General features: G+C 44.3%; 1 protein-coding gene across 1 annotated transcript in view; it reads left to right on the forward strand.

Annotated features, from left to right (window-relative positions):
* Window positions 1–12,269, forward strand: part of EPHA4 (EPH receptor A4) — a 192,509-nt gene that overhangs the window by 70,715 nt on the left and 109,525 nt on the right. The window contains exon 4 of the mRNA XM_069618223.1: window positions 5,287–5,442. Coding sequence (XP_069474324.1) covers window positions 5,287–5,442 — 156 coding nt within the window. The remainder of the gene's footprint in view (window positions 1–5,286; window positions 5,443–12,269) is intronic.

The raw sequence follows: 12,269 nt of genomic DNA on the forward strand, positions 1-12,269 counted from the left end.
ACCTTAGCTAATTGTATGATGTGTGTACACCCTGCACGCATCCATCTTAGCCCATTCCCTAACTGGTGTATTGCAAGGTTTCTTCGTACACTCACGGTGGATCGTGTGGCGTCTGTCCTACCCTTCTGCAAAGCGTCAAGGATTCAGCTGCTCGGGAACTGGTGACTGAGGCAAGAACCCAAAGGGTGTTAGAAAGAACACGTGTATGTCACGTTCTTTGGCTTTTATAGTGCACGAGCCACCAGCTAAGTGGCCTTAAAGCACAGAGTCATTGGCCCTCATTACGAATTTGCCGGTCCAGATATAACGGTACCGGTAAGCTTATCAGTACCGTTGTATCCGGACCGGCAAACACCGAGTTGTGCTCGCGTGTGCCCTTCATTCTGCCAGGTCTGACCTGGCGGAATGAAAGACACCGCGAGCACAGCATGCCTGTTGCACCGGCACGGTAATGAACCGTGCCACTGCTACAGGCATCCCCATTGAGCCCTATGGGGCTGAAATGGGAATGGGGATATACCGACACCGGCACCCATGAAAGGGCAATTATCGGGTCCGGCGGGGCCGGAATACCCTGGTAATTGCCCTTTCGCAGGTGCCGGAAAAAAATGAATACCGGCGGCAGCCGTGCCTGTTTTACAGGCAGGGCTACCATTGTCCTTGGGTGAGCGAATTTGCTACACTGCACAGGGTGTTGAACCAGACTGTAGCAGGAGAGGAAAAAGGGAAAGCAAATGCAGGGAAGGGTAAGTTATACCAGCTATGTACGAAGTTACACCAAGCTTACTCATCACCCTGTGTTTCCTATAGTAGATATGGAAATACAACTATTGTATGGTACACCTACTCACAGGACCATACGCTTGCTTCTTTGCCCCACATACTACTCTGCCTCCTGCAGTTGCTCCCCACCACATGTGAAAATTAAGAAATCCCTAATGAAACATTTGCAACTCAGTAAACGGTTTGTATAGAAATGAATGATCTGTTTCCACGCTGTGCAAAAGTCTACATAATGTAAAGGGCTGCACCACCAGTCTCCATGTCGGCTGTAAGACCCTAAGAAGAGCTCACTGAGCCCTGGCGCGCGATGGGCTTCCGGCGGGAGCGCAGACCTGGGGCACATGGTACCGAGGGCGACCGGCAACCTGGCCACCACGCTGGTGCATGTTGACATGCTACCCAGGAGCGGGCACAGAGGGGAACGTGATTGGCTGGCGAGCCGCTTCCATGATATTAGGAATGCTGAGCGGGTGATCTGTCACCAATCACTCAGTTCGTGGCTTGGAACACCAAGAGTATGCTTGGATATTAAGGACCTGATTCACAGAACGTTTTCCTGTGGGATTGCACCATTATAAAACACTTCCATGAATTAGGCCTCAAGTTGCCACGGTAGTGAAGCCTCACCGAATGATTGTTGTCTCTGCTTTTGGGATGGAGACACAGCAATTTCAGGATTCGGGAGGGCACGGGACATGTCAGAGTGTCCTTAATAGCAGGGAAACATGGCAAAGGATACAAGCAAAGTAGAGTTCAATTGATTTGTCATATTGTATGGAGAAACAATGACACTGCGTGGGTCTGTGATCATAAGTCGTGTTCCCTTTGCAAAGCACGTCCATATGATATGTTACAGAACATTGAATCACTTTGAGGGGTTTTATCACACAAAGGAGTCCGCACTACTTTGTCTGCAATGACTGGAATCTGGTAGAAAGAGCTGGAGTGCATGTCTTGCAAGCCTGTCCTCTGCTGCTGATGAATGGCCAGCAGAGCAGCTGTTTTATGGTGGACAGGTAGTCTATCTTGGCATCACCCCTGCTGTGCTGGGGGGCTTTTCTTTCTCTGTTATCTGATCTGCCTGCTGAGCATGGGGCTTGTGCAGCGCACTTCTGAGGCCTGTCATCCCTCCATGCTCAGGGTAATAGAGAGTGGCCAGAAAACACATGTCCTCACAGCGGGGGTGGGGGGGTCTCTTGTCTTCCAGCAGAGAATCACTCAATCACGGGGACACCTATCTGCTACCGCTGGGAATGAGGATGCCATCCGGTGCGAGGAACCAGATCCTTGCATCCTTGATTTCCTCTACTGTTCTAATATTATAGTGTCTTGGAAGAGTTTGAGACACAATGTGGAAATCATTTGCTGTGAGCGCTTAGTCTCGCGAGTCTTGTGTCTGCCTATCTATTGCACTGCAGAGTCCCCCTTTTCCTCATCGTTTTGTTTTGTACGGATTTAACTCTGCCCTGTCATGACTTAGCCGCGAGGCTTAGTAACCAAAGTGAAGATGAGAAGACAGAAAAGTTCAAATATACTATTTAAGAAGGTGCATGGAGCGGTGTTAAATGGGATCTACGTGAAAATACAGGTTGTTGCTGCGATGTCGGAAACCTTGCTTGTAAAACAATGAACTTTAGGTATTCTTAATACGGGGGAGACCCCATGCAGCCCGCACTCAACTTCCCCCACTTTATAAAATACCTCTACCCAAACCTCCATCTTGTTTTGAGGGAAATCCGTTGTCTTCCATGCAAAGTTTACTACCTCGTAGTAATGGGTTTCGGTATTTTGTAGTGATCCCGGATGAACGAGCAGATTTTCCTCTTTGCAGTCCTTCGGAATTAATGTGCACTACATATGTTAGTGCCTATGTGCTGGAAAGTACTTGGCCAGCAATTTCACCGGGAACATTTCCATTCTTTGGTAAATCAAAGCTGAAACTCAAAAGGGACTTGCTTATGCTCTGCCAGGGGTGTACAGCTTTTCGGCCATCCGGATGTTTTGGACTAGAAGTCCCATTAGCCCTACCAGCATCACTGATGGCGAGGCACGGTGTACACCTTAGGATAGCATGGGATCAGTGGACACGGTTTCCTACTGGAGGAAACCCATGCAGCCTTTTAACAGGGATTAAGACTGTTCTGCACTGGGCCAGAGCAATGATCTATGCTGCCTGCGGCAAAACGTGTCTTTTTGGCCCCTCCTCCTTTGCACTGGATCACATTTTAAGTTGTTTACGGCCAGTGTGGAACCTTCTGGTGCCCTCCATCTACCAAATCAATCTGTGTTTCATTGAATGCTGTGGTTGCCAACTCAGCCTTTTAACCTTCTGCAGTAGACACATCGAGGGCGATAAAATGATAAAATGACACATTGCAATGTGAGTGGTAAGGGAAGAGTGATCCATAGCTGACTTCTCTTGCAGGTCTGCAACAACACTGCTCACAGTCTGCAGCTTGCCTCCCATAAAATGAAGTGTCTCCCTCATACCAGTGGTCTTTCCTGTTTCTTTAAAGTGTAGAGATATTTTATTGTTAAGTCGTTGGTGAGTGGGGCATGTCTTGTACCGCAACTAAAAGGAGAAGCATTCAATTATTTCACCAAAATCCATCCCGGCCACTAGGTGGCGCCACTATTTAGTATCTGAGTAGGCCCTCATTTATCATGAGGGTGCCAATAAGAAAATATGGTGTTCGAAAAGACCTATTTCAATAATGCCACCCACGTGGAGATGGAATCTCATGTGATATTTACCCCAGGGGATACTCAAGTGCTGCATTGAGTAAATAACCCAATCCTACCCACTGGCAGTACTTTGAACTTTGAATGTGGTGTTATTTTAAATACAAGTGGCAGTTTGTTGTCAGAAACCACTTTAGAGCTGCAGTTTGCAGACTTCTGCTCTATTGGCAATCTCTGGTACACCCCTGGCCTTCATGGTACCATGTCAAGCCATCGGCTTTGCCAAAGTGGGAAGTACACCAGATCATTTTTCTTCTTTAGTATATGTACGGGTTCAATTTTGGGTTGGTGACTTCTGAATTCTGAATGGATTGTTTTCCCAAGCAAACTCGGGACTCACCCTCTTTGTATCATGGGGTAGCAGAGGCTGTAGTGTCATTCCCATTTTATTTATTTCATTGGTTTTTTATAACGCGCCTAATACCATACCTGAGTTTGGTTTCTAAGCGCAGATCTGGGATTCAAACCTATGTTGCTCTGTGTAGTCTTGTTTCCAAGACACGTTGCCCCAGAACTCGTCAGGCTCACTGGCAAACTTCCCACAAAATCCCACTCTTAAAACACATTCTGAGTGCAAAGTGCCTCAGGAGGGGGTACAGGAGAAGAGTCTTCAGTTAATATGCAATATGCGCCTGGAAACATGTATTAAGCTATCTATTTTCTGTAATCACACATTGTGACATTCAACTATGGATTTTGAAGGACCTAAAAAGATATGATCAAACAAGAAGAATTATATTTTAATGCTTTATTTTTATACGCTGTCGGTGTGAAAGTGTGCAAATCTATGTGTGGATGTGTGTGTGTGTGTGCATGCATGCGCACCATTTTCATTGTAATAGAGTGGAGCTTCAATTTCCCGTCAGGATACGCCCCAGAAAAATGGAAATTTGTTTTCCAACACATAGAGTGATCCACAGGTGAGGGAAGAGTGATTGCAAACTGCAGCTGATGGCTGTTGGAAGAAAATCTACTCTTGTCCAAAAACCTAGACTTACCTACTCCTCATAACTATAGAGATCAAGAGAGCGGTCATAGTTTGTTGTAGAAATAAAGTTGTTGGGCCCGATTCATGGAATTTTTAGCACAGTGGAAAGTCACTTTGCACTGCCAATGTACACCCCGACACACAGAGCAGTGCAAAGTCTATTTTTGCAGTGCAAAGTCACTTTGCGCCGCACTAAAAATTCCATGAATCGGGCCCTATGTATTCAGCCTATAGTCTCCACTTTGTGCCTTTCTGTTGTGTGTTGTTATCGCACGTCATAGATATGAATGTACGAAGAACTTTGGTTATTCAAACTGTTTTTTTTAATAAAGTATATCTGGATAGCATAGACAGCTTCAAAGATATCACTCGACAATTTTAAAGCTCACTTAAATGCCCTTAATCTGGAGTGATTTACCTACACAAGGATTTTAGTACAGCAAACCACTAATGTAGTGTGCGCACATATGTCAGCAAAGTAACTGTACAACATGGCACCGTTTTGATTTGAAATGTGCTTCTATTAATGGGAACCATTTTGTGAGAATACATGTCACTGGCCAGTAGGCTTTGTGTTCTTTCAAGTCAGTGTCTTCAATAACCGGACCGTGGCAAAGACCCTGAGTCGTTTGTTTGTAAGATAGTCATTTCTCCGGTGGTATTAAAAGGACACCAATTGATATCATGTTGATGTCTCCTTTTGATCACTGCGTCTTGAATGTATTACTGTGTGCTGTGTAAATAACCCCTTCTGTTGCTCTTTCACGTTGCAGCTTGTAAAATCGGATACTACAAGGCCCACTCAGCGGACGCCTTCTGTGCCAAATGTCCACCTCACGGCTTCTCCATCCGGGAAGGGTCCAAGTCCTGCACCTGTGACCGTGGATATTTCAGAGCTGAAAATGATCCTGCCTCTATGCCTTGCACTCGTAAGTCAGACCCTTTCGTTTTTTCTTTATTTACAACGGGGAATGAACCCGAGAGCTGCAAATCCAAATGTCAATCATGTGCTACTTCACTAAGCAAGCCAAGCAAGCATGCCAAGCAAGCCAAGCAAGCATGTCAAGCAAGCCAAGCAAGCCAGTCAGTAACAAATGTGAAACGTGTGCCGTTGCGGAGTAACGCTTACTTTCCTAAAACGAGCCGAAACTAAAATATGTTTTAAGAAAAGTTAGCTATAAGTTGAATTCTTCTGTCTAATGACAACTAATAGTACAAGCATTTTAGAGAAACAGAGAAAAGACTGTGTAAATGTGATTTATTTTCTGCAGGGACTGAGACGGGTAATGGCCGTTCCAAGCAGGAGTAAGCTGAGAGTAGGTTGGAAGTCCAGTAAAATGAGAGCTGTAACTTGGCAGTCTATCCTAAGTTGGATTAGGCCGCACCCACAGGGGACCTAAACTAGACTTCTCAGCATCACGGTGCAGGCAGCTTGAGAACGTATACACCTGCATCTTTTCATCTTTTTAACTCTATAACTGTTGAAGTCATTGGGCTTATTTTCATGAGTAAAGCGAGCTGGAACCTTTTCATGCCAATACCTTCATGCAATACAATGCGAGCTCCTTGCGCACACACAAATAGAGGCTTTTATTGTATTTTTACTATTACATTGAGCACAGTTTAAATCACATTTTAGTGGCTTGCACAGTTCACTTTTACATACATGACAGAACCGAATCAGTCCTTGAAATGCTAACCTGTCAGAGATGCAACGTGATTTAGGGGAAGCATTCCAGACAGGACCTGACTTTGCCAAGTGCTCACATTACTAGAGACCCTAAAACGATTCAATGCTCTAGTGCATGCATACATTGCTTCATTAAGTGCACCAAATTCTGGTTCGTCAATTTGACTTCACAAATAACACCTGATATTTTCGTGCTGAGAAGCGGGAGGGTTCCATCACGAAACACTATGCACTAATATGGTAGTATTCTTATTGAACAGTCTAATGTTTCGTTTGATGGATTTAAACGCTTACATGATTGCCCTGTCCCTGTCAGCTTCCCTCATATTGAGGCAGAGAGGTGCCACTGCAACCACTTTGCTCAGTTAGCGCCTCTACCTGCCCTGCACTCACCCCATTGGCATGCCTACTCCTTCTTCCGCCATGCATCAGGCGAGGAACACGGCAGCCTGGAAATACTAAGAGGCCCTGATATTTACGCCAGCCTCCAAGGAAGCGTGTAGGCTAGCTCTTATTCTTCATAAGACCAGGCCTCTGGGATCAGGGCATAGACCACAGATCCCTTCTTTCAGGTGCTTTGCAGATTGCAATCAATTCTTGCCAGTTGCCTGCACCAGGTGACAACCCCAATTCCCCTGTGCTGTGAGCTATAATTATCAGCCATAGTCTTTGTTCATTATGCTCTCTTTAGCCCTGCAATTCTCATGCAGCCCTGCATTTAGTAATCGCTCACCGTGACGGCCCACTAATGAAGAAATAAAACACAGTAGTTGAGGGCTATTCTTCTAGCCAGAGATAGACTCTGCTCCAGTGGCCTGTAAAATCAGATATCTGTTCATCAGGAGAACTGTTATTAGTTCAGAAGAACGAAAGTATCATTTGGAGATTTTTTTTGGGCAGTCGGCACCTGCGAAGGCTCACCGGACGGTTGTTTCTTCCCATTGTTTCGAAAGAGAAGAGCTTCTGATTTGTGTCCACTTGAAGAAATTCAGTGCCCCCATTGTCGGCGGTCGATGGCGTCGCGCCACCCGAGCAGTTGTGTTTGTATGGCCTGTATTGTGCTCTGCTGGAAGAGGCATAAGGTGCAGGTGGGCAGGCATCCTCCCACGTCATCGGAGCATAGAATCCCCACAGCTGCCCTTTGCTGATGGCTAGGAGCAGCAGTCTGGCAAGAAGTTCTGCATCACACCCACTGAAACGAAGACGCATCTCTTTTCAGTACACATGCCGTTGATTCATTAACCGCGTCATCAAAGTGTAGCTTTAGAAAGGTTTTCTGAAGGTTATATGTGATGAAGGACATAGTTGCACTATGTTCCAAGTAGAATTGTCACATGTAAAAGCATGGGGATAAGTAAGGGTAATTACACGATCCAGATGGAACTATTTAGCAAATTATCATTTTCTGCTACTATTAGTCAGATCTGGAGGAGCCCAGCCTTTAGATATCAAGGGAAAAGCAGTGTGAATATTTTCTTCTGTGAACGCCTGCTCATTTGGATGCAGGGATAGTGCAAAAGAGGAGACAGCAGTTGTATTCTACTGAAATGTAAATAGTAAGGGGCTGGGGGAGGAGGGCGAGACCATCATGTATCCATCACATGGCACCTTATATGAAAGGTGAGACAATCTAGATGGATACTATAGTTTCTGCCCTGAATGAGCCCATATTTCCGTATTGCCATCACATACATTATTTGCTCTTTACCTTCCCTTTTGCGTTTTCTCCCTTACTTTTTTTGTATTCATTATGCAATAGTATGTCCTTGTGTGCTGATTCAGCAAAAAGTAAAATGGAACACAAATTCAAACCATGAAATTAGTGTTTACCATTCGTCAGAAAGAATCAGCACGCATAGCTGAGCAAATGTAATTGACCAAAATGGGCTGACAATCCCAAAAATGTATATTTATAACTGTCTTTTGATATATTACTTCTTGCACGTTATTTGACATTGAACAGGATGGTAGATAACACATGCTAATTTAAGCCTAGTTAATGCTACACATCTAATGAATGAATTCGGCCTGGGCGAGGCATGAACCTGCCACCAATAAGTCACAAGCTGCAGTGGCTTAACTCACAGAACTATTTAACAGCCTTAACAATATAAACCTAGCTACATATGTCACATAGAAAGCTGTGTAACAGGTCTGGATTATTATTGGGTGGAGAGTGGATTTTGTGTTCTGGGTTGTTGCTTTGGAGTTGATATCTCAATTTGTTGAAAACTTTTTGCTTTAGTTTAACTTTAGTTGTAATTTCCGGCGAATGACCTGGGTTCTTTACAGTGATTCTGTTGGAGCGGTCATGATCACATGAAAATAACCTGCTCCCGAGTTGATTGACGACTTCCCAGGTCGAAAAGACTATTAGTGCACGGTTTTGATCCACTTTTTGTCTCGTTCGCACAATGTGTACAAAGAAAAAAGAGGACTATTGAAAATAACTTGCCCATGACAATATGGCCGCCGTCCACATCAGACAAGAGACAGCAGAGTCCCTGTTCAGAGTCAGTCATTGGGCTTAAGGGACAGTGGACATCGAGGGGCATCACAACGTATGCTCTGCCTGGTAAATGTATAGAATGGTCTATGGGAGTACCAGCGGTTAGAGGAGTGGGGTGGAAGCAAAAGGTAGGTTGAGTGGGAGTCGGGGGCAGGTAGCATAGCAAGGATGAATCACAGCAAATGTAACGTGGTTCATATCGGTAGTTATAAACTGCATTTTTGCCAATCTTATTGGCTGAAGCACACCTCATACCTGCAGCTGTGTGCTAATGGGGTTTCATTGCCCGAGTCTGAGTGAAGCAAGTGCCATTGATAAGGGTTTAGGATAATTAACCTCTGTTAGTGCCCTCAACCCAAGTAAACTAACACTATTATCACACGCAGTGCTATTTGCCCTTTAAACAAACAACTAAAGCTGCTTCCTTGATTGTGTGCTGAACACGAACGTTCAAAAAGAGTAACATGCCCATTTAAAGATGTCTGCCAAATACATTCTGCGACTGGGGGCTTGGGTAGCCTTTTTATGTTTACAAAACAAGCAAGAGATGGGCAAAGGCATGGTGCTAATGTAGTTGGTGGATATGTACATGGTTGAGGAGGGCAGCCGGGAGTGGTGGAAACAGAAGAAGGCTCTGGAAATTGCGGGCACCTACAAGAAATGTGTGCACACATTGCATAGTCCTTACAGGATTTCACACAGTGGCTAATTGTTTGGTAAGATTGAATATTTGTGCCACTGTTACTCAACTCATTCAAACTCATTTCATTGTGAAGGGAAAAGATGAGATTCTGCCATGTTAACTATAGGTTATGCTCCTATTCACACAGCAGGTGCTAAATCCATTCCAACAAAAAGAGAATGCCAGAAAAAAGGAATACTTTTGACTGATCAGAGATATCTGTGTTTTTATACACATAAAAGGGAGTAATAAAAGTTGCCATATATCTCCCCAGTTTTGGTAATCATTTTTAAATGCTTGAAACGGGTGCGGATGTATGAATTAAATCTTCTACGCCATCGCCAAATAGGGTATAGTTCAGTAACAGAACTTTGATGTGTCTAGTGATTAGATGAACTAGATTAGGGCAAGCCGCTCCTCTGTCCCCTGTTACTACGTAGGCTGTGCATCAGCGCTATCTAGGGAAAGCAACAACTGTGCAAAGGGACAGGAAGACTTACTGGCAGGGAGAGACAGTGAGCAAGAGGCCGCGTCTTAAACAAAAGGGAATAGTGAATTCTTAAAAAATGTCCCCCTATTTCAGTGTGAAAACGAATAGAGCAAACGGCTGAGGTTGAAGCTCTCAAAAGCCTTTTTCGTGTAGTATATATTACTAATCCAGTTAGCAAGCCTGCCATTATCTGCCTTTGAACGCCTTGAGAACAGGCATGTGCTTTCATAACGTTCTAAGCAATAAGGGAGTGTGCGTCCTTGGAAATCCAATGGTGGTGCATGCAGTTAATTAAGATGAACAGAGAACGATTTAGTTTGTTATTGTTAATGCCGATGAATGCTTTGTTGTAGTAAACTTGCAGTATTCCTTGACAGTTCCATAAGTTTGGCAAACGCTGTTTTTTGCTTGCATAGAGAATAGGAATTTAGGTGGGAGTAGGCGTAACTCAAAGAATCCTGTACTCGTTTGGGACAGGTTCATGACTCTGATCCATCCATTTAGATACCCCAAGTATTAAGGGGGCGTTTTCAGGTCCAAATGTTTGTTGGGCAATAGCACACATTTCATGAAGAAACAATTAGTATTTCTACTAGTATTCTTGTTGGACTTTAAACTCGAGCGAAACTGATCCCTGTTTTCTGGGTGCCAAAACCATCTAAGTAACTGTGTCAATGTCCACAAGGGAGACGGACGCTGCGGAGCGGCTGAAAGGTGAAATGTAGCACAGAACAACTGAATGAATTAATAAATATATATATAATGACATTTGCAGAATCACGCCAGATCTCACAAAGATCAGCCTATGAAATGAATCTGAAGCTGACGTTTTGAGAATGATGCTTTTGCATGAAATGCAGCATGGAATGTGTAACTGAGTTCAGGTTTGCTTAATAATATCCCCATAAGAAACTGGCCAACTTCTGATGTTATCACTACTGAGTAATTCTCTTAAGAAAATAGCAGCCACTCTACTTCTAGATGACATGATGGTGCCCTCGAGTGTTTATCTCTGCGGGTTGATTGCTTATGCCTGGCACACACTTTTGTGATGTCAGAGGCATGTCGGTGGGTTGGTATGGCAGCCTGAGAAGTAGATTGCCGTTTCACTCAAATTAAAAGATCTCAAATTAATCCTCTGCTATAACACTGTAATTAGTTTGAAGGCCATTCAAAAAATGAAACTTCTTTGATACTTATCACAACAATATTAATGGATTATTGATCTGAACGAAATTGACAAAAAACAAAGTTATTAAGCCATAAAGGACCTGTTCGGATGGGGAAACTGGCTGGTTTCCAAAGGCTTTTTCCTGCTTAAATTTCACGAAGAAAAACAATTCCAAAACCTTAATCCAAAGCAATGGACTCTGCTTAGTTTGCCTTTCCGTGGGCTTTGTTTAATTGGATTCAGTCCTCTAGGAAGTATATTGTTTTTGAATGACCATTTCAGCCCTATTACTCAGGGCCCGGGCCTCTAATGCTTTCTGACAGTTATCCTCGTAATGAACCCTAATGAAATGATGAGTATTATGTGGTGAACACTCAGCCGTGCTGGCATTGGTCTGTGTGGCTGCGGTGTTAAGGGCGGAATGCAAATTAGGATACCACTGCATTTGCACATTTCGAAGGTCAAAAACGGAACGCACACTTTTCTGTTGATAAAAGCAAACATCTTGTTAACATCATGACTTCATATTCCTTTTTTCGCTTTGGATCGGATATCGGAATATGACAGCCCTCCAAAATCCGCTCTGCACAGCTAAATAATTGAATCAAACATGCCAGCAGACGTAATGCGTTTGTAATGAGTGGACGGGCGATAACTCGCCTGGGCTTGTAAAAATATTACCCAGTGTGCAATGCTGGTGCTTTGAATAGTGCATATTTATGCTTGAAGAGACTTCACCTGTCTCTTATAATTCACTCGCCATGGGTTAATGCTCAGAAATGATGAGCCTCATTATAAGTTTGCCGGTCTGGTAACAACCGTACCGGTAAGCTTGCCGGTACCGTTGTTACCGGACTGGCAAACTACAAGTTCTGCTCGCGGGTGCCTTCCGGCCTGCCAGGTCTGACCTGGCTGGCGTACCTGTACCAGCGAGCAGAGCATGTAAGATGCACCGGCGCCATTCCTGAATAGTGCCGGTGAATCTGGCCTCCCCATTCCCATTGAGCCCCATGGGGCTCGAATAGGAAGCATTTTTTTCCGGCGCCCGCAAATGGTCAAGTACAGGGTCCTGCGGGGCCATAATGACCCGGTAATTGCCCTTTTTCAGGTGCTGGAAACAATCGCAAGTTTGGCGATAGCCTGCCGGTTTTGTAATGAGGCACATTGTCTGCAAGTTGCAAAAACGAGGTGCAGCAATTGCCCCTTCCATATGT

The sequence above is a fragment of the Ambystoma mexicanum genome, chromosome 10 (assembly GCF_040938575.1).
Source record: "Ambystoma mexicanum isolate Mex_15411 chromosome 10, UKY_AmexF1_1, whole genome shotgun sequence".
Taxonomy (NCBI): domain Eukaryota; kingdom Metazoa; phylum Chordata; class Amphibia; order Caudata; family Ambystomatidae; genus Ambystoma; species Ambystoma mexicanum.